Source organism: Plutella xylostella, chromosome 14 (assembly GCF_932276165.1).
Source record: "Plutella xylostella chromosome 14, ilPluXylo3.1, whole genome shotgun sequence".
Taxonomy (NCBI): Eukaryota; Metazoa; Arthropoda; class Insecta; order Lepidoptera; family Plutellidae; genus Plutella; species Plutella xylostella.
The window spans coordinates 2,523,176-2,550,424 of record NC_063994.1 but is presented as its reverse complement, the minus strand read 5'-3'; the positions used below and the strand labels follow the sequence as shown (position 1 = coordinate 2,550,424).

Sequence of the window (27,249 nt, the reverse complement as noted above, 5' to 3'; positions counted from 1 at the left end):
TACCAAAACAAAACATGATCCGATAACCATAATAGAAACAAGATGAACACATAAAATTCTTCTTACAAAAAACAATAATATCGATATTGTAACACATTTGGGGTGGCCATTAAGAAAAACTTTAGTCATAAGAGACGTTGGAAAATCATGAAAAGTAAATCCTAGATAGGCAGGTACTTAATGCCTCTTCATAAATATATGTTCAGAAATACCAGCTTACAATAACACTCTGCATAGGTCTCTTCGAAAAGGTACTTTTCACAAAATAGTCATTCAACTTACTTGCGTATGGCTCTCCAAAATATGTGCTATTTATCCGACACATAACATAACAAAACCATAATGACCATACCATACTATACTATTTAACATACCATACTTCAACTTCCACCACCACCACCAAACCTACTTATCAGGTGGCTTCGCATTTTGCCTCACTTTCTGTATTTCGCTCTTGATGGCGGATATGAGCGGCAGCGCCGGGTCTTGCGGGGAGAGCTTCGGCTCTGCCAGGATGTAGGCCGGGTTGATAGCCGGCTGCTGTAGCCGCAGGGATGATGTTAGGGACTGGAAAACATATTTATAAGTATTATAAATCAGTAACTTTTTTCTCAACTACCTACACGTAGTGCGTCATTATAAGGTTTCCACTGAAAAGCAGCACAGTGTCCTTTGTACTTGCCAAAGGCGCTGCAGTAGCTGAGTGGACACCTTTTTGACGACGACAGCAAATACATTGGCTATATTAAATATGATTTATAACCAGTACTTATATTAGATTAAATACCTATATTTATAGATCTTTTCCTGTATATGTAAATTAATATTGCTATCTAAGTCAAATAAAGCTTTTCTTTCTTTCTTTCCAACAAGTATGTAAGTACCTACTATGGTTAATTGTAGGTCTATGATTAATCTTTTCAGCTTACCTATTCTGAGGTTATTGCAGGCTACAATTATATAAAATGTTACATATAGGTACAATGTACTTTTTTCATCATAATATGTAGTAGTTTTGGGTTACCATACAAATGAATGGTGACCCTCTAGTACAGGTAGGTATCTACAAAAAGTAAACATGTTCTATGATCCACAATACTACATACATGTGAAGGAGTGGCGTCCCACGCCCGAGCCGGGGGCCTGCGCTCGACGGGCCGCGCGGCGCTGGTGCGGGGCCGCGGGGCCTCCGCCTCGCCGCGGCTGCTGGGGGGGACCGGCCTGAAATATAATAGTTACAGTGATGATGATAAGGAAGAAAATTTTAAAAAGACAGCCTGCTGATGTCCATCAAAGAACCGCATAGGGAGTGCGAGTTTTTACTCCGTTCCAGAGTAAGAGCATAATTTGGCGCGCGAGAGTCGCCACCTAGCGGTATACCCGCTGAAATAGCTCCGCGCCATACAAATTTGAAAACCTACACTTGGCTCTCCGATAACTGTTGAGCGAGGCGAGTTTTCCAGTGAATCATGGAATTCATATTGTGCTAATAGAACATTACACAAATTCATTATTGTGTCTGTATGGGATTGACTGTTATAATCAAGTATTTGACTGAAATTTTATTTAAAGTGATGTCTACCTACCCTATAGTTAACTGTGGTAACATAATTCACCTGACACCAGCCGACTTGCCCCGGACAGTATCAAGAGCGGAGTAGGGGGACCCTGGTAGACGCACGTTGTCGTTGCGAGCTTGAGCTAGCTTCTCACTGTCTGCAAGTGTAGGTAATAGCCACCTGCTCACTGTCTGCAAGTGTAGGTAATGTAGGTATGATGTATCACCTGACTCCGGCAGACTTGCCCCGGACAGTATCGAGTGCGGAGTACGGGGAGCCTGGGAGACGCACGTTGTCGTTGCGAGCTTGGGCCAGCTTCTCACTGTCTGGAAATGTAAGTTGGTAATGTTAGTAGGTACCTGATTGCGAATTTCTTGTGTTGGAAGGGTTATATCATTTATAATCCAAAGGCTATTCAGTACCAACAGCCAATAGCTATATGAACATTATATAACTATGACAAAATCACCTTCCTAATAAAAACTCGACTAAGTACTTCCTTCCGAGAGTAGAGCCAGAAAAGGCCTAGCAACTTTCAATCCAAGTTTCATCACCCATATCTGGATTTTTCGTGCAGTCACTGTAAGTACATAGTGAACTACATCATCCATTGTTTGTTACGTTCTTTTATGTGCTCTATTTATTTATAAAAATAAACACGAGAAAACCATACTGACTATCTTATCAGCCACATTATATCTAATCCATGATACGGCATTGTTTTCAGCAGCTCCAACCTACACACCTAAGCTTCTTAACCAAATCCTCACCATCCCGACAATCCTTCCCCTCCACAGTGTACGTGTCATTAGACCGGTCGTTGAAGCCCTGTCGCACGCGTAACACCCCCGGCGGTTGAATTTGAATCTATGTGCCATTGTTTTCAGCAGCTGCTGCATAAAAACTTATCTACATCTGCCTATAAGCTTCTTACTATAATCCTCACCATCCCGACAATCCTTCTCCTCGACAGTGTACGTATCATTAGACCGGTCGCTGTTGAAGAGGCTGAACGCGTCGTCCACGAGCTCGTTGAAACCCTGTCTCATGCGTGACACCCCCAGCCGTTGATTTTAATCTATGTGCCATGGAAGTAGAAAAAAATACGGAAGGAATCTCGCGAACTAAAAAGTGAGGCACCCAAAGTAAGTCAGTTTCATTAATTGTTACGACGAGCCCGCCACACACACTTTCACACTCCAAGTAAGTCAGTTTGCCTCCGCGCGCCAATCACGTCGCATCTACGCACCCACACACTCTTATGTCGTCGCCATTGTGGTGCTTCAGTGTTTTAGTAAGCGAGATTCCTTCCGCCTTTTTTTCTACTTCCATGGTATGTGCCATTGTTTTCAGCAGCTGCTTGCTACATAAACTTATCTACATCTACCTATAAGCTTCTTACTATAATCCTCACCATCCCGACAATCCTTCTCCTCCACAGTGTAGGTATCATTGGACCGGTCGCTGTTGAAGAGGCTGAACGCGTCGTCCACGAGCTCGTTGAAACGTTGTCTCATGCGTGAGACTCCGGGTTGCGATGCGGGGGAGGGTTGGGGGACTGGGGGGAGAGAAGGGAACAGATTAATTCAGCATTGTGCAGAAATAAATGCAACACACCACAAACACAAATAAAACAAAAGCGTATAAGAGACAGGATTTACAGTTAGGGGTTTAGGTAGGCTTTTGGGTTAGTTATGGGTGTGTGGAAATGATTTCTTTACTGGCTGAATAACCTTTCTGGTTGCTAAGCGAGTTTGTAAACGACATTGATAAACCCCAGTTATCGGTGAGGGACATAGAGTAAATCGCTGCCCAATATCAAATCTACGTTTGGATATAGAAGGACAAATAAATCAAAAAGTCGTAATTCTAGATGATGACTCTACAAACTTAGGGGCCGTCCATTAATCACGTGAGACTCAAAGGGGGGGGGAGGGGGTACTGAAAACCTCACGAAACATCACGAGGGGGGAGGGGGGGTTCTCGTTAGACATCACGTGTATTAATTTTTTGTCAAAAATTAGGTATTTCTGAACCGATATTTTGGACGGCGCAAAAATTTTAACGATTTGTAGTATGACCTATTTTTTTCTAGTCAAAAATTGCCTTTACATAGACTTCCAAAAAAATACACGTGATCCAGGGGGGGAGGGGGGGTTGGTCCCAAACCTCACCAAATATCACCAGGGGGGAGGGGGGGGTCAAAAAATGAGAAAAACGACCTCACGTGATTAATGGACGGCCCCTTACTTAACTACAAATAGCTATCAGGCAGATCTACTCACCATCTTTAATTCTCTGACAATGCAGGTCCCACACCAAAGGGCCAATCACCCCAGGATCTTTACCAATGCTGCCCAATCTGACCAGTTGCGAAGACATCTGCCGCCGAGGCACAGTGTCCTGGTTCTTACGGTCTTGATGGGTCTTTGTCACTGGTTCTGTCCGGGGTTCTTTAGTGGATTCACCTGACGAGTCCATGTCTAGGTGTCTGACGGATATTGGCTCGAGAACTTTGGATAAGGGTTCTACTGTGTTGCCTCTGGAATTACAAGATGTAGAAGGAAAATGATTGACTTGATGATGAAAATTTCTGGAGTAATGCAATGGCAGAAATGTACTTAATGGTTTAGGTATATTGTGAAAAGTTAGGTACCTACATATATCCATTAACATTCAAATAATGCACTGGATGGGAAAAAACGATGATCTTTATCAGATAACCAGTCTTCTGTTGGATATTTTTCTGAATCTCGAGGTTTTTACTCCATGAAACCGAGCAGACTGCCCAGTTTTCCCAACAGAGGTCAACATAGTTGTGTATTGTGATATTGTCGACTTACATAACTAAGTATACTACTTGGGACTTGGGTTTCTTAAGTCCTCACCTCGGAAAAGACCGTACAGACGGCATAGAGAGGTAGGAAGTGGGCGTGTTGGGTGCCGACAGCTCTTTGGCACTGTCAGAACTGTCGATACCGGCGGCCTCGAGCAGGCTGTCTGTTGTGCCCACTGGAAAAAAAAAGATAATATGGGAAAATCTAAGTGTTGGTCTCTTTGGGAGGACATGTAAAGACATCTAAGAACTTTTAAGTGTCCACTGTCTTCGAGAAGGTCTTAGATTTCAACTTAAGTTTTGGCTTTGGTGTGTTAGATGTGGGTAGCAACTAATAGTTAGAATAGAATAGAATAGAATATATCTTTATTGAACACCACAAATTAAAACATACAAAGAGAACTAATAAACTAGGAACAATGAACAATAGGCGGCCTTATCGCTAAGAGCGATCTCTTAGTTTAGTTTAGATGATCGCATCATTATCATCAGCCAAGATCCAAATTCGTATACCTACATATAGAACAGGGGTGACATGAAGAATATCTCTTGAGCTCCCTATGCCTAGTTCACTAATATTATTCGACATATAGGTTACTTACCTCGCTTTTTCTGCGCTATTCTAAGCGCGTGAGGCTTTTTCTGCCGTCGACGCAACGCGGCAGCCACCTCCGACACTCCAGACGATGTTGTAGAAGTACTGGAGACAAACAGAAAATTATCATGTCTGCCAAAGTTTGTCTACTGGTCCTCTGCTGGACCAACGCCTCACTCTAGGAGCGCCACTTTTTCCTCACGGCATTTTATAATAAATGACAGTTAACTATGCGAAGGTAACCTCTAGACTAGAGTGATTTGGAAATCCTTTTAAGGTACTAATAAATATTAATAGAAACTCGTTATAGGAGTTAAGGCTTGGAACTCTCTTGGTAAAACCTTTTACAGGCGATACTCGTGAGAAACAGCTGTATAGTGCATTATCATACATACATACCTTGAGGCACTGGCAGCCCTGTATATGGGCAGCAGTGTGCTACTGGGTCTTGTTCTACTCGGAGATACCACACTGATTAGCTGGAACAAAGATAATTGTGGGTTAGGTACTACAGTATTAAAATTTGATAGATCTGAATTGGCAGAGCATAGATCATCTGACGAAGAACGAATAACCGTTAGAGTTAACAAGTGGAGACCGGGAACCGGCAAATGTCTCATGGGACGACTTCTCCCAGCCCACTGTACCAACGATCTTAGCCAGTTAGCCAGTAGTCGCTGGATTAGGAAAACCAAAGGCAGACAACTGTAGTGATTCCTCTGCTCAGGAAAGACCGTGGACGATTAATCGGTAATGATGATAGTAAAATTGTGGGTATTCCATGGTAAACTCCCGAGCAATGAAAACAGTTCCACCTGCCACTGTCGTCCCATATACCACTGGAAATCTTTCATTGCTCGTGAGTATACTTAATCTATGGAGTTACTTAGTGATTAACCCCTCACCCGTCCATCCTTCTCCTCGTGCACCTGTTTCAGCTGGTTGCGCTCCGCCTCGCGCAGGATCTCGTTTCTGTAGGCGCGGAGAGACGCCGCTGACATGGTCTTCTTACTGGTGGGGGTGGGGTTTCACGGGGTTAGTAAATTTCATAATGACTCAAACAAAAGCAAGTGACATTTATGTAAACTTTTGATAAGTTAACTATGAGGTCTTGACCTTTTTCAAATCATGGATTGCCATGCATGCAGCCAGCATGGATTGATTGGTGGGTAATCGTAGAGTGGGTCTTCAAAGACAACTGTCGTATGAACTCATCCCGATTCCTGCCCATACCCAACTGCACAGACCAAGGTGTGATGAACATAACTTAGCTGCTGCGTATAATATATGCTGGTTTCTTCGATCAATATAATATGATCATAACCTGGTATAGAGAAGTATTCCTTGTTGTTGATTTATTTACTGAACATGTGCCCAAATCTGAGGCCCCTTATTTTCCTGAGACCCCACTTTAGAGTTAACTCCTACTGGCTTCCCATATTTACCTATATCAACTCACCGTCTTACCAGCCGACACAGCAACACAACCAGTAACAACACCAACAGCACCGCCACGGCGGATCCCACCGCCAGCGCCCAAAGCTCCGCGCCGCGCACCCCGCCCTCCGCCGCCCCCGCCAGCCCTTCTGCTGCCTTGAGGTACGCTGCTGAAGGGAATGAGGTCAGGTGGTGAGGGTTTTTGTGCTTGGAGTGTGTATAGTTAGGTCGCCACTGATGATATTGCTACATGGAGAGTGAAGAGTTCTTTTGCCTGAAGGGTCGTATACTTGATGTTGAATCTAAATGGAAGGCGAAACTTCTTCTTGCTATAGTAACATAACCACCAGTAGCAACACCGCCAGCGCCCAGAGCTCCGCGCCCCGCACTCCGCCCTCCGCCGCCCCCGCCAGCCCCTCCGCCGCCTTGAGGTACGCTGCTGAAGGGAATGAGGTCAGGTGGTGAGGGTTTGTGTGGTTTGAGTGTGTATAGGGTCAGCACTGCTGTTTCTGCTACTGTTGCCTGGGGTCGGTCTTGATATTGAATCTAAATGGAAGGCGAAACAACTTCTTGCTGTGTCAACAAGAGTAGCAACGCGGCCGCCTTGAGGTACGCTGCTGAAGGGAACCAGGTCAGGTGGTGAGGGGTTGTGTTGCGTGAAGGGCTGTTGATGTGCAATCCAGTGGAAAATCAGAGTCAGCATTTTTAGTGCCGATGCGATGCTGCGGTATTAGAAAACACAATGTTGCGAGCTCTCAATTGTAGGGTCCACCCATCTAAAGGTCTGGGAAGATAAGATCGCCTTTAATTTTAATAAAGGGTAAGTAATCTATCAATCTATAGATTTAGAAAACAAAAGGAAGATGTAGAATATTCCAAAACGTGAAATGCATTTGAGGGTTGAGGGCATTTTAATCATAAGGTATTCATAGTGAAAACACATCAGTAAAAAACCACCTAAAACAAACTCACGTTCAGCCTTCGTAGTCACCGTGGCTCCCAGCTCCTTGGCCACCTCTGCGTTCCTGACCAGCCTCATATCCCGCGCCGCCACCGCCGCCGGCACCGCCCTGCCTCCGACTAGCACCACGTAGACTATCTCTATGGAGCCTGTCTCTGAGAGCTGTGGAGGTGAGGGTGGGGAATTCGTCAGAGGTACTTATATAAGGTTAATTTTAAGGACCTGATTTAGATTGATAGATTTTTGAGCAATCACCCTTCTTAATGTAGTAATAATTGTCTAACCACGACGAAGAACCGAGGGCAGGGTGCCTTGCACTATTTACTTTCGGGCGGCCTCTGTCTACATCCAAAGCTTATGTTGGTTGATAAGATTGGGGTGTAATCACTAATCACGCTTTCACAGTACTTAGGTATCATGATTTGGACAAAACAATCATGTAGGTACACTCTAGGATTTTCAAGAGTGGCTTACCGAACGTACCTACACTTAGGGTAATTGATTAAAATAGTAATAACACGGATAGGTATTATAGGTATAAAATATGTATAATTAACTCACCTCAGTTATATTCTGTATGTGGACCTGCACCGGTGGCTGCTGATCCGGCTTGATGATTTCCCTCTTGAACAACATGGTCTCATTCCCAGTATCTGACTCTAGAGGGATATCTATCAATTCCTCTTTTCCTTCCTTCGAAATTTCCTCTCCATCTGTCGTTACTTCTCTCTTCCTCATAGTCGCTAGGATCCATTGGATTTGACTTTGTTTTGTCGGCTGTATTTCTAATTGAGACGATATGTTTACTTCTACCTTAAATATATCCGAAGAAACTTCTTCTAAACCTGATGAATTCAGTATGGTGTTAGCTATGCTAGGTAAGACCCTCGTGGGTTCAATAAAAGACACAGATGATTGTTCACTGTGATTTGGGAATGGTAAATCTGAGTCGGAAGATTCGATTTTGAAGTCTTTGTTGACGACGAAAGAATGGACTTCATGTTTCTTGCGTGTGGTCGGCGCATCGAGAGACTTGATGATGCCAAGATGTCTTTCTTGTTGCCTGAAAGACGAATTTATTTTCTTTTACGGTTATAACTAATGGGGATGCATGGAAGAAAGCCTTCTCAATCCCCAAGTGACGTATAAACTGTAATCTGTATATACGTCTGGCAGACCCTGGTCAGTCTTTTAACACGGTGACAAATGCTGCGCTGCTAGTCAAGGTCTAAGTTTAGTCTTGGTCACAGACTTTCCAAGAAGAATATAACCTGGCTAGCAAACAAATCCCAGCTTTTTAACGGACTTCAAAGTAAGGACCCTCACCTCAAGAAAGCCTTCTGATACAGCCTGGCAAGCCGCAGCTGCAGGCTATCCGGGGCGGCTCCTTGTATGACAGTCAACAGCCAGTAGCGGCGGTCATCCGGGACTTCAGGCTCCAAGCTGTCTGGGACGCCGCCGCAGTGGGAAGAGCACTCGCCCGTTGTAGGGTCTGTTACTGCCTGTTGGATGGTTGGTGTTGTAGTAGCGACAGCGCAGGATAGATACCACTTGGCGACTTCTTGTGTCTGAGGCCAAGACTTTTGGTCGCTGAGCCAGGGAATAAGTAAGTAATGTAAGAGTTTTCAGTGCAACTGTATGACGGGAGTCAGTTCAATTGTATACTCATAGTTGCTTACTATTACTACGATTGTTTTCAGATGAATCCAAATGATGATGAAGGATGCCCCATCTCCCTGATTCTGAAGGTTATTTATATACTTTAATATTCTACTAACAATGTGTCTGCAGGAACACAAACACCAACCCCTACTCTTCAACATAGAACATCCCATCAAAATCATTCATTATCATCAGCATATTTCCTCATATTATCTCACCTGTGGCGGATACGAGTCCAAATACACGGTAGCTAACACCGTGGTGGTGTGTACTAGCGAGGGCTGCGAGGGCGCCAGGTCCGGCGGCTCCGGCGGCGGAGGCCCGTCGCCTGAGCCCGTCCAGAAGAAGTCTTCCAGGCGAGGGGTCAACGCGTGCTGGTCCGGCGAGAGGAGGCCTTGGACTGTTTGGGTTGGGAGAGGTTGGTTATTAAGTGCAGTGATTTTTCATGTAACCTACGGAAGGTTATGTACAGTGATTCTTCATCATGGATGTTAATCTAGTGGATCAATCCTAATGGATGGAGTCATGCTATCTACTGACGAGCTGATTTCGGAATCATTCTATGGAGGCGCTCGTCAGCAGTAGCCGCTTTATGGGTGAAAAATATGTTAAAGAAAACTTAGGTAGGTATCTATCCAATGAAACGGTTAAATTACCAACCAAGATTCCACTAATTTTTTATAGCGAAGAAGGTAAGTAGTTAAGTACTTACTAACTATATAATAGGTATTATGTATTTGCGTACTACACCTACACTACATAAACCTAATCATAAATGTCATAAATATAAAATATACTTGAGTGTTTAAAAAAGTGTAGAAACTTAATAGTTTGGCTATCGATGATTTTTTAATACTGTCAGATGTACCGAAAACACGGAACTAAGCAAGCAAAAACGAATAAAACCAGTCGCAGCAAACATTCAGACACAATCGATCGGCCAACGTTCAGGTAGTCAGGTTACATCGCGTGATCTCCTGAATCACGGATCCTGTTTATAGGCAGTATAGAGGCTCTTCGGCCGGGAGCGTGCGGCGTGCCCAAGGGAGGCGTATTTGGGCCGCTCCTGTTCTCCGTCGAGGTAAGCCGTACCAAGCTCCGATACGATAACACACACAAAAGAAACGCATTTTCATGTTCCGTAAGTATTGGGAGCATCGAAGGCTGTAAAGGGACGTGGGTAGGTACTTCCGTGGGCGCTGGGTTTTGTTAATGCTCATCAAACGTAACGACCTACTTTATAAATTTGGGCGCTCGCCAAAATAACAAGATTTAACTTTCACGCCGCATTTAATCTGGGTAGATATTACTAGTGGGATGAAAAGATTTTTTTTGTAGGTAGGCGAATGCTAACCTAAGCTTATTTATTTATTTTATTTTCTTTATTTTGGCTACAAACAGTCATTACAAGACATATACTATGCTAGTTATCTCTAATAAACTATTACAGACCAAAAAGAGCCGAATATTAATTACTAAATAGTCTTTCATTTAGAGCATTTAGGGTTACTTAAGTAAGTACATAATTTATTAGACAGTTAAGCTAAACAGTATGTCGTTCATTAGCTTTACTATAAAAGAAAAATGTTCAAGTGTACATAGTTATACATTCTTATACATGATTATGCTTAATATATTAGGAGGGTAGTATACAAAAATACGACTAAGTATATCAGGCCCGGTAACCGGTTACAACTAACACCGGAGCGTGCTAAACTAAGACAATGTATGTATAGCCAGTTAGTACATGGTATTGTCTATAATTATTATTTATTTTACCACAAAGTAATAGGAACTTTACTATGACGGTTAAAGCCGTGTGATACAAATCTTACACACAATGCGTGATATATATAAATCTTATTAGTTCCATTTTAAAGTAAAGTTTGAAAGTACTTGGGCAATTACAAACCTAAAGTGTTTGTTAGCAACTAGCTATAAGAATACTAGTAGATAATTATAATCTTGAGTAGGTATGTAGGTATATGAAAGGTACTCATATTGAAAAGGCAGACATAACGTTATCTATTCTCGATAGTAAAGCAAGTAGGTAGCTAAGTGACAAACAATAGTTAGTTCATAAAGAGAATAAGATGAAAGATACAAGCAATTCTAACCTTTAGCAACATACAATAATGATTAAATTAGTCAGTATGTGATGAGTTCTTTATGAGGTAGAATTAAAGTTACTAGGTTGTAGGTTGGTGTAATTTATTATATGTATGCAGAGTAATTTAAGTGTAAGTTTTATGTCCATAACGTATTAATAGGTAACACAAAAAATTATGAGGATTCTATGAACTCAAATAGGTACATATATTTATACTATGGTTTTACCTACAACTTTTCTGTGTCTGCTTTGTCTGAATGGGCACGATTATAATAATTATCATTACTTACAACCTTACAAGTATGAAAGTAGGTACAATATATTTTAACAGGTAGGTACAGTTACAGTTAACAGTTGAAACAGATTTGTGTTATTTTCTTTTTTGTTGAGGAATGAAGGCAGGTAATTAGTAAATACCTATTGAAGGTAACCCTGTTTGACCCTACGATTCAATATAAATAATTATAGTCTTGGGTTCGGTATTTAAGAATAAGTAAACCATCAAACAGGGTGTTCAGGTATTAATGAAAAATTACATTTTGTACTTTGTAAGTTGTCCTGTCTGACCCTACGATTATTACTAAGTTCTAATCTTGGGATCGGTAAGGTAAGCCATCAAACAGGATATACTTAATTAAATAGACTGGATTTAATTTTTGTATTTACCTATGTAGTAAGTGAATAATAAAAGGTACATAAACAAAGTAAATGGCACTACAAATACATAGTAGGGAAGTTATTAGGATCCTATGCAGCTTTTATTACACAATTAACACATAAGTAATGTTATATAGTTAGGTACATTTAAGAGGTTACGGTATAATTTTTGTTACATAATAGCATGTATAGTTTATGCTTGAAGCTTTGTAAGGATACATTGAAGAGGTCTAAATCTAAGAATTGTTTATTGTAGGTATTTAGTGATCTCGGTATAAAGTGATTAAGAGTGTAGTTTTTGGTGAAGCGAGGCGGCTCAAACAGGTTCAGGGCACGAGAGGACCTGGCGGGCACTCGTCTACGGGCAACAAAGGTAACTTTGGATAATAGTGTTGGGGAATCAATCATATTGTTCAGTATTTTGTATAGATAAGCTAAATCAAATTGTACACGGCGGTTTTTTAAAGAAAGTAGGTTGTATTTTTTAAGTGAGCATTCGTAGGATATATTATTTATATTGTTACGATAATTAAGAATTTTAATAAACTTTTTTTGAACTTTTTCGATTCGTTGTATGTGTACATCATAATTCGGACTCCAAATTATACAGCTAAAATCTAGTAATGATCTAACGTAGGCAAAATAAAGAATTTTCAATGTGTCAGTACTACGAAAGGCTTTACTTATTCTGTTAATAAATGCTAGACTGTTCAATGCTCGTTGTATAATTGAGTCTATGTGAGAGTTAAAAGATAGTTTACTGTCCATAGTTATTCCTAAGTCCCTAATAGTGTTGACGCGTCTCAGCGTTAGGTTGTGTATCTTATATTCGAAATTTATAACATTTCTTTTTCGAGTATAAGTCATTATGCAGCATTTTTCAGCATTTAAAAATAGCTGATTACTAGAGCAATATTTTGTAAGAACTGTGAGATCTGATTGCAAATGATGGCAGTCTTCGACATTTTTGATAGCTCTGAATATCTTTGTGTCATCTGCATATAGTAAAAAATTTGTGTCACTCAGACTGTCGCCTAAATCATTAATATACAGCAAAAATAATAGGGGCCCTAAGTGTGACCCCTGCGGAATTCCAGAGGGCACATTCAGGAAGCCTGAGCAGTACCCCTTCATATAAACAGCCTGTGACCGATTACGAACATACGAATCTGTCCACCTGAGGAGGCTGCCATGTACACCGGCCATTGAAAGTTTATCTAACAGATAGTTATGATTGATTTTGTCGAACGCTTTCGAGTAGTCGGTGTACACGACATCAACCTGCAGGTTATCTTCCATTGCATTACAGAGGAAATCAGTGAAGGTAACCATATTTGATTCTACGCTACGTGATTTCATGAATCCGTGCTGCCTATCTGTGATGTGGCTACGGACAGAGTAAGAAATTTGAGATGTTACGATTTTTTCTAATATCTTTCCAAATATACTCAATTTAGAAATGGGTCGGTATTCGGTTACAACACTTCTATTTTTATTTTTCGGGATGGGAGTTATCAACGCTACTTTCCATCGGCTAGGGAAAACACCACTAGCGGTAGAAGCTGTGTATATTAAAGTAATTGGTGTAAGAAGCTCCTTGGCACATTTAGATATAAGAATGGGAGGGATTTCGTCAGAACCTGCACCCTTGTGTATGTTTACAGATTGTAGTTCTTTGAGTATTAACTTCGAGTCCAACTCGACCGAGCTTAGGTTCACAACGGAAACGCCAGGGTTCGCTTGCTCTGCCGAGCTCGATGAGTTAGGGGTTGAGATAAATACACTGTGAAAATAAGTATTAAAGGCTTCACATATTTCATCACCGCTGCTTAAATATTTGCCTTGATAAATCATTCTATCCGGAATTGAATCATTGGCTTTTTTTGCATGGACGTATGTCCAAAAGTATTTTGGGTTAATTTTAATATTTTAAGCTGTCGCGCTATAGGTACTATTTAGACAGTAGGTAGCAAGGAGCATAGTACAAACTTACTTCTCTAACGAGAAGGTAGGTACTTAATAGTAGGTAAGTACTCGTGACGTAAATAGGTCTGAAAAGTTCCTAACTACTCTCTGTACTTATATACAAATAAGTGTAAATCTTATTGCCGTAAATTAATCTCATACTACTACTACTACTACTACTAGACTGTTGTATCTAGACAACGTAACTCAGATTCCATAAAGCAGGAAATGTAAAATTTCATGAAGACAAGGAAGGTACGGAATGGCACGAATGAATACCACCTGGAACTTTATTGGGGGAGTCACGAAATTATTTACATAATACGACTACCTAATTTATGTTGATACAGTGATAACTTGTAAACGTTGCTTCCCTACAAAACCTGTAGGTTCGAATCCCGGATGGAATCCCCAATTTGTGTTTCCATCTTTGTGTAAGTACCTACTAAAACTAGAAATTGCTGGTAGAAATTTGACTGTCTGGGTACTTAGTAGAGGTCCACCACTACCATCAACTTATAGATTTTCAGGTTTAAGTTCCTTTGCAACCCATTGCATTCCTTCAACCATACGTCATCATCATCAGTGAAATTTTTGATGACCCCATGTTAATCTACATATTCAACTAGTCACCCAAACACGGTCGACCTAATTCGCACAAAAAGCCATGTAATTGTATGTTATCGTGGACAACAATAGGCCATGGTTTCACAGTCGCTGGGCTATCAGGGCTGGGTCTTTGTGGTGGCCGGATGTCGGCCTATCTCCACTGGACCGTGGCGACTGGTGACCCTATGGCTTATTGCTGTTTTGTGAACTAGATTAGGTAGCGACGACGAACTATATGTGTAGGAGAAGGTTATAGGTGTAAGTAGGTATTTAGTAGCTACTCCTGGGATATGGTTAAGTAAGTAAAGTGTGGTAAAGTCTAGATTTTCTCGTAGTACTAGGAGATTTTTAACTTAGGTCTGTAGATATTTGACGACGTAGAAATCTTATGATCGTAGAAACACTTGATCCCACTTGAATGTTATTATTAGTAAGAACCTAACTATTGCATCTTAAACAAGTATTACATGCATGATTTACGGTACCTTGTTTAACCTACTTTAAAGTTTTGGGTTTGTGGAAATGCAATTAAAATTTCATTTAGCTATTGGTAACTATTAATAATAATGATAATAATAATAATGTCCTCCTAGCCGAATTTCGGCTACGGCGGCCAATCTCAATTGAGATCAGCCATCTACGCAGGAGTAGATTATAGTGCCCAAGTGTGTGCGCAGTACACAGGAGCACTCTCTGTTCCATCACTCTCATAACCCAATGGGACGGATTGACCGACACGACTGGAGAGAGCTAGGCGCAGGACCGACTGCTTTACATGCCCATCCGACAGCATGGATCGTTTCACTGTTTCGGACATCAGGTGATCAGCCTTCTATGTCCTAACCAAACTCAGAACCACAATTTAGAAACACAAATTGATGGTCCCACCCGGGAATCGAACCCAGGACCCCTGGGTCATGAAGCGAAGCTTCTACCACTAGACCACAGAGGCAGTTGGTAACTATTACCTACGTTGCTTAATAAGTACCTAAACTGTACCATAACCAACTAAAAAGTAGACACAACTCTAAAACAAAACTAATGTAGTGCTGTGCTATAATGCCTAACTACTTACTTGATATTGAACATAAAAATAATGTAGTTAGTTAAAGGTAAATAAATTTAAAACACTTACGTCCATGATTTAATCCAAAAACTACGTCGAGGATGTTAGCGCACGATATAACTAACACTACAAGAAACAACTTAAACATATTTTTTTAGTATTTTTGAATAAAAACTTTATTTTGTTCTATGTATCATCACGTTTTCGATATAAATAAATTTATGGCTAAGATTATTATAGTACGTTTGCATTTAGCAGTATTAAAATTGAGGACCGACCGACTACCTATAAAAATTACGGAAATAACACTGTGCGTTACTTTACATGCTCGCGTATAGGCATTTGTTATTGCGTTGCTAGGAAACCACCTCGCAAATCAAATTACGCGGGCAATTTTCACCATAGAGCATAGCAGAGTTGAGAAAAGGTTTTTCAACCAGCAGTTTATACAATAAAAATTAAACTTTATAAAAATTTATTTATTCTCTCTGAAGTTAAAATATCTATCAAGATAAAATTATGTATATACAAACATAAGGGTATAAAATATTAAAGGAGACTTCGTATTTTTATTAAGAAACAAAAAAAACTATTATTTATTTCCATGCGTAGAGTGTTACTCTTGAAAAACCTTGTGTTTATTTGTCTATGGTATGAATCAGTTGGTGTTGCAAGTAAATAAAAAATATTCTAAAGTAGGATATAAATGTCACTGTAAAATGGAAGATATTTCTGACATCTCAAAATAAATAAAAAAATTTAAAAACCAACTTCAAAAAACCACGAATTTGTGTAAACCTTAAATTATTTCTTACATTTTAGTGGTTTTATTTTATAGTTTTTAGTTTATTTGCAATAATTTTCGATCAAAAGTAAGGTGCAAATGATACCAAAAAGTCCTACTAATCAATACGAATCATTCAAGCCTAAACACGAAGTAGTTGCTATATTCCTACCGTTGAGGAGTTCCCCTGACTGCCTTCCGTTTCCATCATCAGATCAGCTCAAGGTCACCATCATATTTTCTTGTTATAAGAACTATATTTACGTTCTTAATTTCATTAGAATCGGTTAATATGTGGCCAAAATGGAAATTCATACCCTGTTTTACCCCTTTACTCACCCTTGGGGGTGAGATAAAATTCTGAAAAAAAAATGGGACCACTTGGGAGCTCAACCCAATACAACAAAAAAAGGATTTTCAAAATCGGTTCATAAACGGCGGAGTAATCGGTGAACATACATAAAAAAAAGATCCCGACGAATTGAGAAACTCCTCCTTTTTTTGAAGTCGGTTAAAAATGTAAATTGCTGGTGCTGTGTTTTTATTTTAGACACGACCGTATTTTGCGATCTTTACATGTCATATACATTTACATTTTAAAAGATAATGATGATCTTGAACGTCAAAGGCGTTTATTAGCAATGAAAAGTAATATGTTAGCGAGAACATTTTCTCAATGCTCGATTCAGGTTCGCATAACCCTTTTTCAGGCTTACTGCCAGGCGTTCTACACTGGTCAGCTATGGTGGAACTACACGCAGCGTGCCATGAACACTCTGCGTGTTCAGTATAATAACGCATTTCGATGTATGCTGAAACTCCCCTGGCGGTGTAGTGCCTCTGCCATGTTTGCCACGAATGGGGTCAAAGACTTCTTTGCCTTGATGCGTAATCTTACAACTTCATTTCACAATAGAATTGTTAACTGTAATAATGAAATTATTAAAACTATTTTTGTAACTGTTTACCAAAAAACCACACCGTTCTGTGGCCTTAAGACTAATGATAAAATATGTAAAATGCCTAATCAAACTGTTCAATTTGTACCACACTCTCTGACAAACTAATTCGATTCAATTCTATGACATTAAATAAATCTCATAATTTTTGTTTATAACAATTTAATAATAATTTAATATAATTGCTTACTTACTTTATAATTGTAAATTAAGTAACAATGAATGTTAAATGTAAATTTTGATGTTTATTATGTTAAATGAAAATTTTGATGTATTATGTATAACTATGGGACCTGTGCCTGAAATAAAATGATTTTATTTTTATTTATTTTATTTAGGTACTGAGTATTGGTAGGCAGGTTCTAAATATTGGAATTTGTACGAAGAGGGCGACACGGGATAGAAACGGGATAGGTCGCGCGAACCATACCGCCGTTTTTGACAGAGTACAATGCACGTCGGGTACCCTGTATCTACACCTACACAACTATAATCTAGATGTGCAGGTTTTCTCACGATGTTTTCCTTCACCATAAGAGAACGTGGTATAACTGTTTATTAAATTCCTACATATACAAAAAAGTTATTTATTATATCAATCATTTGCACTTAATGTAGTTAATTATTAAGATAAAGTAACATAAATAAAATCTTGAGATTTAGGTGTCAGTGCCCTCCAGTATGTGATAAATTTGTGGATAATAGGTAGACATAACAAGTTCAAAATAATTTATAAAATTCATGAATTCATTTTTCTTCCTGAAAATACTTAAGTAAGTACCTACATGATTTTTGAAAGTTACTCAAAGTTTATTTGTGCTAACTAATATAAGAAAAACGGCATTGGAACGTGTGACCTGTCATAATGTGTGCAATCCTTAAATGCAATTATATTGTTGTTTGGCTTTAATATAATGTACCTATCAACCAATACAACGCAATCTATTAAGACATTAAGTTATATGAAAACTCAACTAACAGATAGAGTCCGACAACAACGCGACTCTCAAGCGACTGCGATCAAACCAGGTTCGCCTCATGTAATGCTCACTAAAAAAAACGTGTTGCCGATGCGGTTGAACGAAAATATAGTAGAAATTTCTTATTGGAATCTGGCAACACCGATGAGCTGTCGCTCGCAGCCGTCATTCGCCGTTCGCCGAGCGAATTCGTGTGTGGGTTCGTCGCTTTCGTCCGACGGACTGTGTGTGATGAAACGGGTGTGTGCGAAAGTATGAAGTGAAATCAGACCTAAAAGTGTGTGAAATGTTTAGTGTTAGTTTTTAGTGTGTTAAGAATTCAAAATGAGTGCGAACGGATAATCTTTTTCCTCCTTCCCGTACCTTAAAACACTACGGTTCGGTGTACACGTAACATTTAGTAGGAACAGTTTCAAAATGGCTGTGTTTTGAAGGACTCTTTGTCCACTTTCGTATGCTTCCTCCAGCATGATAGTGGGATCAGACCGTCACAATCTTGACTTCGAAAGGTAAGCAACGTCCTAGTTAAGTTTCGTTTGTATCTGTGCCAAATAACCTGAGTTAACGTGAGTGGAAAAATACTGCTTCCCGCCGTATCGGATCGGATGGTTGGTTTCGCCTACAATAACCGCTTACTACGTGTAAGTTTCTAATGGTTCTATTGTTTTCTCGGCTATTTAACCATCTAGACACTGTCTATAATAGGAATGAGGTACATTCGAAGGTTTATATCTGATTATCTGATGCTTGTTATCGTGGCCAGCTGTCACATGTCTTTGGTAAACAGAAGGCAGGGTTTATTTATAGACGAACCCTTTTTATCTTATTAGATTCCAATTCCGCTGTGTATCGCTTGTGTAATAAAACATGCGTGGTTTAAGACTTGGAGAATCTTGAAAACATGATGTTTTGAATATTGTTAGGTCTGTTTAGGTATGTTTACATTATTTTCTAAGAAGGTAGGTACCTACATAGATGTTATTTGCATTAGGTAAGTATATTTTTCATGTCTTGGTTAGCAATATGAGATGATGAAAGATTTCAATGTTATGATGTAGTTTCTATCACCTTGCAAACTTACATTTTATGATAAGTATGTTAGGTACCTACTTTTACACACTATGATCCATTTTGATTTTCATATGTGCGACTTTCTGCCAGTTTCTATAACTCTATCTATCTTTAACTGGTAGTAACTTTCATATGATTTTGACTGATTGTTACTTTTGATTATGTCAAAATCGCATGAAAGTAACTACCAGTTACGGATAGATAGAGATATAGAAACTGGCAGTTTATAGTTTATCAAAATAACTAATAATGTAACAACTGAATGGTGGAGTGGTTATTGACCCTAACTGCTATATGCTGTGTTTCTTTCTTTCTATGCCGAAGGTCCCATGTTCAATCCCCGTCCAGGGCAGATATTTTTACTCAACATGCTCTTGCATGTTTGTACCTATGTATATATAAGTATGTACATATGTGTAGATACCATAATTTGTCTGATACCCATATCTCTCTGCCTAGGTTGAGGTTGAATGCTAGTGTGTGAGAGGTCCCCACAGGCTCACATATTATAGTATTATTATTATTATGATACCAGAAATCCTATGGGAAAAGATTTTAAGGCAAAATTTATGTTATAATAAATTCACCTTTATAGGGTGACTCATGGGGAAACCGGGATAAAAAGCAATGCATGTCACTCAGGGATTATGTAGGTTTTTTATAAATTTATAATATTCAACATACTTTTTAAATCTGTGCACTACTTTGTCAGTGTATTTGTTGCAATCATATTCATCATCACTATTTTAATGTAATAGATAGAACTATGTGTACCAACCTTATTCTTAGAACATCAGTTAAAACTCTTAATAACTTTTCTAGGATTTGTGAATTTGTAACCGTGGTGAAATAATTATTCATTCTCAATCAGTTGTTGACTACCCAGGGTGCACTAGATGTAGAACTAGTAAGCTGTGAATACTAAAACAATATGCCCCTAACAGTTTGCCTTCTGAAGACACAGCATAGACATTGCAGCTACAAGAAAAAATATTGGAACCAATTTCGACTTGTCCTTTTTAAAGAAAGTAGCATGGATATATGTAGTTACAGCCAAGAAATTCACGAAGTCGCATTGATAAAGAAAATCTATTTGTGTATTGTGCAAATATTTGGCCCAACAGACTAATATATCTTTACTAAAAGTAGGGGCAAAGGCCATGTCTTAGAGGCTTGGGGCACGGCGTAAGCTGGTCGTGAAATGTCACCGCACCGTTACCATCCCGCGGCACGGCAACAGCAACGCATAACGGCAACGAGTTAGCATTGTCAGCGCGTGCGCAACGTGCAACGTTACTAACTGTAGCTGGCTGAAAAGAATTGTATCTTTTTTCTTTTACGAAATAGCGCGCGCTCTTATTGCCACTTGCCAGTATTTCGACCGAACGGCCTTCGTCGTGGCCTCATGCAGTTTTAAAAAGAAATCTAGTTTCATTTTTAATCATTTTTGCTCTGTACGTTTCTCTCTAGAGCACGTAGGTGGGATACCTAGATATTTATTTCAAGAACACTACTCTGTCATGTGGAGTTGTTATTCATATTGTTTGCTCGCGCTATCTTTATTTGCGCCGAATTAACAAACATTCGTAATGGATGTGAAGATAACCTTTTTATGGCGCTCCTTAATGAGCATAATAATAAAAGTTTGGCTGTAGTCTGTAGGAACGAACTGGCACACCCATCTTTGTCCACCATTTATCTTTTCACTGTCTAAAAAACGAACCGCAAATTAGGCATAACAATAGTTAATAATGGGCTTGATACTCTTGTCAGTCACGTTTTTGTATCACGTTTTCTACGTGTATGTTGCGAGCAGTCGAATAAAAGTAGACGCCATTCGGCCTGGAGCGTTCATAATATCTGTGAGCAAGTCCCGGCGTTGCAAATCATTTGAATGGCAAAACAAATAGCGCGCGAGGGACAATAATTTACGCGACCAAGTCGATAAACCAGGTCTACTTGCGGCCGACTGTACGTTTGTGATACTTGTTGTTATTAATTGGCCAGACGTAGGTACTGGACGTATTCTGAAAGGGAAATAAACAACAAAAGGTTTTTTTGCATTCATGTAAATTTTTCGACTTTGAGTAGGCTTATACTATAATAACGTTTGTTTTTCACGACAAATAAAGCAGTTTAATTTTTTGCTTGGCTCGTTGTGAGGTATGATAATGTCTGGTTATTTGTATAGCATAGGCCTAAAAAAATCTACAATAGGTACTTTTCTCAAATCCATGCTTTTTATCAACTTTAAAACCTATCCAAAAACATACTTTAACCGCATACGGCAAGCACAGAGCCCTAAAAGGGTTACTTACAAAACGATACCTATAAATAAATATCTCCGGTCCTCAGAACAAGTTTCCCCGAGGAAGGAATCCACCGGCGCCCACGCATTTCGGCAGTTAGAAAGTCCGGCGTTGTCTATGGAACCAGCTAGTTAATGCCTGGTTTCAGTTCCGAGTTACTGGCCATTGTTCTCCTGCCCACAATAGGATTATACCATGCAGAGCGACCCGTCATTTTCACATCCGCCAGTCGTATACGCGGATTTGCCGCATTTAAATTAAGTGGCCTTTTCGAAAAGGGATTGCTATGTAGTAGCGAATATTCATTCCATTTAATGTGAAACTGTTTTCGAGTGAAAATGGCTCGGTTCTCTGTATTTATAATTACAAAGCATACACACACGTTTTATGTAATCAAATAAGCACATAGATTTCTATGAAATTCCCTCATCATTCAATTTATATTACAAATATATAAAATATTTGTAGTTAATACTGTTGTACTGACAGAGATTCAAGAGAATAATTATGCTCTGCCTACCATTAATTGGTACACGTATTCATACATATTGTATACTGTATAGGTAAAGAGTTGGTATCAGCCAGCAGAAAATCCAGGATTGAGTTTCCCGATTCCCGAGAGCTCTACAAAGTTCCGTGTATCCTTGCAACTCTGTTACAAATTACTTACCTCACTTATGTACATACGTGAACGTATATTAATAATCATAATTTATTTCATTTTCATTTACAGAGGTACAGTATATAATATAAAAATTTAAATATTAATTAGGCTATATTGAATGTGGTCTGTATATACATTCTATTCGTCTCTGTTCCCTACACTAGGTAATCCTGTATTGTAGGGTCACAGCGGTTTACAATGGTGTGACAAGTAACAGTTAACTTTAATTATAAACTGAATTAACTTAAATTATGTTAACATAGATAACTTCTATCATAACATAGCTCTTTTAGGTAAGAGGTAAGTATGTTAAATTTGAATATAAACTTATCATGCGTTTTTTGTGCAAATACATTCATTCATTCATTAATATAATTTAAATAAAAATATGCAATTCAATTTTAGTAATAGACACAAAATTATAAATAATATTAAAAGAGAATAATTTAAATACATGCATTGTTGAGTGGAGAGTAACTATATTATGAGTGTTTGCGTGCGTGTGTGCGTGTGTGTGTGTGTGTGTGTGTGTGTGTGTGTGTGTGTGTGTGTGTGTGTGAGTGTGTGAGTGTGTGTGTGAGTGTGTGTGTGTGTGTGTGAGTGTGAGTGTTGTGTGTGTGTGTGTGTGTGTGTGTGTGTGTGTGTACCTATGCGTGTATGGCTCGTGCTAGTAACTTGTTTTAAGGAATTCCTCTGTCTCTAGGTAGTTCTTTTCTGAAAGGAAGTTGTGGATTTGTTTGGCACAATGGGTACGTGTTAGATTTAATAGATTTAATGTTTTACTCAGTTGGTTGTAAATGAAAGGTCCTAGGAAGGAGTGTTTTTTTTGGGCAAAAACAGTGTGAGTCGATGGCATAATAAAGATACGATCTGTTCTTCTTTGAGTATTCATTTTAACTTTCATTTCATCAAGGTTAATGGTACAGTGTTGTTTTATTATTAAATATTTTATATATAGTTGGCGAACTGATAACACTGAGCAGTCATTGTATAGTTGAGTTGTGGCGTAACGTCTGGGTTTAAAAAACATCACTTTTAGAAGGAGGCGCTGAGCGCGCTCCAGCGGGAGCATATGCGTCTGAGCTGCGGCACCCCATGCTGTGATGCAGTAGCCAAGTATGGACTGGGCGAGAGCGTAGTAGACCATCATTAATACATCACGATCTGCCACATGCCTGAGCTTTTTAAAGATGCGGATCAATTTGCGAGTTCTACCACAGAGGATTCGGATATGCTCAGACCAGTTAAGTTTTTCATCGATGATTACACCAAGATATTTTATTGAAGATTTCCGCTCTAATACAGGGCAACTACAGCTCAGTGTGTTACTGCACCCGTGCAACACCAGGTCTAGGTTACTTGATGGGAGCGAACGTGCAGTGATTGCAAAGGTGATGTATTTTGTCTTAGTTGTGTTTGCAGTCAGTAAGTTATCTTGGAGCCAAGCAGAAACTTTTCGCAAACCTTCGTTAGAGTGTTGCTGAACATCTGCCCAAGATGGCCCATGAAACAAGAGAACTGTGTCGTCAGCAAAGGTAATTACTTGGCCATTTGTGATGGTCATCTTACACAGTTCATTAATGTACACGAGGAACAGTGTGGGGCCCAGTATACTTCCCTGTGGCACTCCAAAATTAACAACAGCATAGTCACCCTCGTCATTACCAATCTTCACTTTCTGTTTTCTGTTTGAGAGGTAACTGTGAAACCACAGCAAGGGCAGACCACGGATTCCAATACTTTCCAGTTTTGCCAACAGTATGGGGATGGACACGGTATCAAACGCTTTGGCAAAGTCCAAGAAAACGCCTAAGCACCTCTCCCCCCTGTCAAGTTTACTGGTAACAAAACTGGTGAGTTGAGTAACTGCATCTTCAGTTGACCGTTTCATCCTGAACCCAAATTGGTTGTTGGATAAGATATTTCTGGACTCCAGGAAGTTTTTCAGCCTTTTATTTACCAGTTTCTCCAATATTTTAGAAAGTGCCGGTAAAAGAGATATAGGCCTGTAGTTTGATACGTCATCGCCATCCCCGCCCTTGTGAATAGGACGGATTGCAGATACCTTTAAAGCATCAGGCACTACTCCAGTATCAATGCTGAGGGTACATATTTTAGTTATAGGCATCAGCAATGAGTCATGAGCAAGTTTAATCAGCCTATTTGATATCCTGTCCACTCCAGGAGCCGAGTCACTCTTAAGGGATTTTATAATTGAGCTAATTTCGAATTCATCAGGTGGTAGGAGCAAGAACGAGTCCAAGGCACATCCATCCGATTTAATTTTGTGGGCCAACTCAGTTTCTGTGCATTTTGTATTGGACAAGATGTTGTGTGCTAATGTAGATCCAATAGTCGAAAAGTATTCATTCGTTTTGTTTAGTGAATCGTTCACATCCATTCCCTTTTTTAATAATCCATCAGAGTTATTAGACTTATTATTGGTGTTGCATATTCTCTTAACTTGTTTCCAAACTCCTTTACTATCACCTCCTTGTTTCTTTAACTCGGCCTGGTCGTATAAGTTTTTAGATTTTCTTATGGCTGCTTTGCATATATTTCTATAATCTAGATAGGTTTTTCTGAGAGTGGCATCTTTGGGATTATTTCTTACTTTATTGTGCAGTTTATCTCGCTTAGCTATAGATTTCATTAGCCCAACTGTTACCCATGGGCATATATTTTGCCTTGATCGTGATATAGGAGTTATTGTAGTATTGTGTGCTATTAAATTGGATACGATGGTTATAAATTTATCAGTTATTTCATTTACGTTCTCAGAGTTGAGTACCTCGTCCCATTGTATTGTTTCCAACTCCTGACAGATGGCGTTATAATTAATTTTTGTTTTAGTTTTATTTTTATGGGCAATACATATAGTGCGGGATTCAGTGCAGAGGATGACAGGTGAATGGTCTGTAATCGAGGGTGGCAGAACTACTACTGTAGACTCATTCATGGACTTGATCATGCAGTGGTCAAGACAAGTATTGCTAGGATCCCGAGTTGGAAATTGGTGACCTGGGAGCAAACCATGCGTGGCCAGCATATTGAGATAGTAAGAGGCATCAATTTCATTATTGTTATTATGTTTTATGTCAAGGTTTACGTCTCCAAGAATGAATACGTTAGGAAACATTTTGTATTGTTGAGTGTGTGTAACAATAGTAGTGCATGCTTACAAAATAGGTTATTAAAGACAAAATTACATAAAACAAGCAAGTAATCAATTCATTTTTGCATAGTCATTTGGAATTGGGTGCTAAATTATTGATATCTTCCAATTGTTTCTCATTAGCGATTAATATGTATGGTGCATTGTCATCTTTTCTGAGAAACACTCTTCCGCTCGATGTCCAGCAGTATTTGTAGTCTTTGGATTTTGCATATTCACGTGAGAGATAAAATAATCTTTTTGCTTTGGCTGTCAAATGCTCTCCAACATATACCGCCTTAGAGGGCCCTTCAAGGCCAAGATGAGTTGAATTAAATTTGTCGTTTTTATTACTTGAGTTAAAAGCCTTTATTCCTTTTATTAAGTTTTTCTTGTCTATGGCAGAATTAAGATTGACGACGATTGGTTTGTTCGCCTCTGGTTTACCAGGAAGGCGCCGAATGTCTTTGATGTCTTTATTGCTTATTTCAACGTTGGCAGTTTTGGCTGTGTCTATTGCTATTTTCAACAGGTCATCAAGGTTTTCTTTAGGTTTCGTAGGTACATTCCGAATTTCTAATAGCGTAAGAGAGGCTTGTCTGTCTAGTTCTTCAATTTTACTCTCAATAAGACTTATTTGCTTGTCGTTTGCAGAACAATTCTCTTCAAGTGTGCTTACTTTAATTGATACATCATCTAGTTTAGTAGATAAATTATCCACGCACTTTTCAATTGAATCAGTAGATTTTTGAAGCAATATGTTTTGTGATTTGATCTCACTTATAATTGCGTGCATGTCCTCTATGACTTCCTTGTGTTTAGCGGAGTTGGTATTTAATGATTCTTGTAGTGATTGAATTTTATTGTTTTGTACTTCAAATAGATTTCTCATTTCCGACATGAACGCATTCATTCCCATTTCCATATTTAGGCTATCTTCATGTTTTCTCTTCATCCTATTCCTATAAGCAATGTTATGTTGGTCAAACGGGGTTGATGCAGTATCCAGCGTGTCGCTGTTAGCCATTTTTGATTCGTCTGATTTTTCGTTTAACTCCATATCACCTTGAGGTTGAGGCGTCGTTGGTGGTGAACGCTGCAGAGGCATTAGAAAATCACAAAAGAAAGAAACGCCGAGCCTGGGATCGAACTCGAGTTAACGTCTTGAGTGGACGGTGCGTTCGCGGCTAGACCACTGCGACAGTTGACGAAGAAGTCGAATTTCTCAACTATATGATATCAAGACGTGACCAAGTTCGAAATCAGTTACTATTCTTGCGTATTACGTTTTGTACACTGACCCTCACTCTTTAAAAATAACTTTGCTTATTTTCTTCACTTTTAGCACTATTTCACGTAAGTTTTAGTTCACTTTTAATACATATTGATAGAAACTTAGGTTTGCACTTGTTTTTACGCGTTAAATATGCGTACTTCTTCTGTTTTGATTTTTTAAAACGGAGCGTTAGGAAGTTACTTGTACACTCGGCGCGGGTAGCGGGGGGAATGGATATGGATGCATATTATATGTTATACGTCTACGTCGGGACAGGAGTACAGAATTGCTGTGTACAACTTAGTTTACCTTGCCTCCCTGGTGAGTTTCAACTTTCAAAAATTGCTTTACCAAACTCTAGCTAGAGGTTCACAGCGGGCAAGGAATATAAAGTGGGCAGGTTTATTGCTGGGAGATAGCGCCGGCACTAACTACACACAATGCTCTCTGCACCTTTTAAAGTGTTTTAAATTGTTTACGTAGTTTACTCAGATGGTTCTGTCTTATAGCTAGTGAGTGTTCAAAGGGCGACAGCAAAACATGGATTGGAACAAAATTGACATTTCAATTCCAGACAATCACGTGATTACTGTTG

At 39.3% G+C, this 27,249-nt stretch overlaps 2 protein-coding genes across 7 annotated transcripts in view; one reads left to right on the top strand and one right to left on the bottom strand.

Annotated features, from left to right (window-relative positions):
• Positions 1 to 300: 300 nt before the first annotated feature.
• On the bottom strand, positions 301 to 26,405 carry LOC105385357. Its single transcript, XM_048625523.1, has 16 exons — positions 25,733 to 26,405; positions 9,269 to 9,450; positions 8,715 to 8,890; positions 7,950 to 8,451; positions 7,400 to 7,550; positions 6,450 to 6,597; positions 5,896 to 6,001; positions 5,390 to 5,469; positions 4,998 to 5,095; positions 4,448 to 4,571; positions 3,845 to 4,101; positions 2,974 to 3,117; positions 2,506 to 2,625; positions 1,786 to 1,885; positions 1,107 to 1,221; positions 301 to 567 (listed from the first exon to the last, which is right to left on the bottom strand). The coding sequence occupies exons 1-16, from the start codon at positions 26,403 to 26,405 to the stop codon at positions 406 to 408; spliced, it is 3,138 nt and encodes a 1,045-aa protein (XP_048481480.1). The 3' UTR covers positions 301 to 405.
• LOC105383806 (homeodomain-interacting protein kinase 2) overlaps positions 18,329 to 27,249 on the top strand; it is an 85,264-nt gene continuing 76,343 nt past the window's right edge. For 5 of the 6 annotated variants that reach the window (XM_048625361.1, XM_048625362.1, XM_048625360.1 and 2 more), the window contains exon 1: positions 18,330 to 18,689. The gene's annotated coding sequence lies outside the window, so the exon portion shown is untranslated. Of the gene's footprint in view, positions 18,690 to 27,249 lie in introns of all 6 variants that reach the window. The other variant, XM_048625358.1, reaches the window with a different exon arrangement.

Coding starts and splice junctions, on each gene's coding strand:
- LOC105385357 (XM_048625523.1), bottom strand. CDS start 26,405: ATGGCTAACAGCGACACGCTGGATACTGCATCAACCCCGTTTGACCAA. Junction 7,551..7,949: donor ACATACAGAATATAACTGAG/GTGAGTTAATTA, acceptor TCACCTCCACAG/CTCTCAGAGACAGGCTCCAT. Junction 4,102..4,447: donor TCTGTACGGTCTTTTCCGAG/GTGAGGACTTAA, acceptor TTGTAATTCCAG/AGGCAACACAGTAGAACCCT.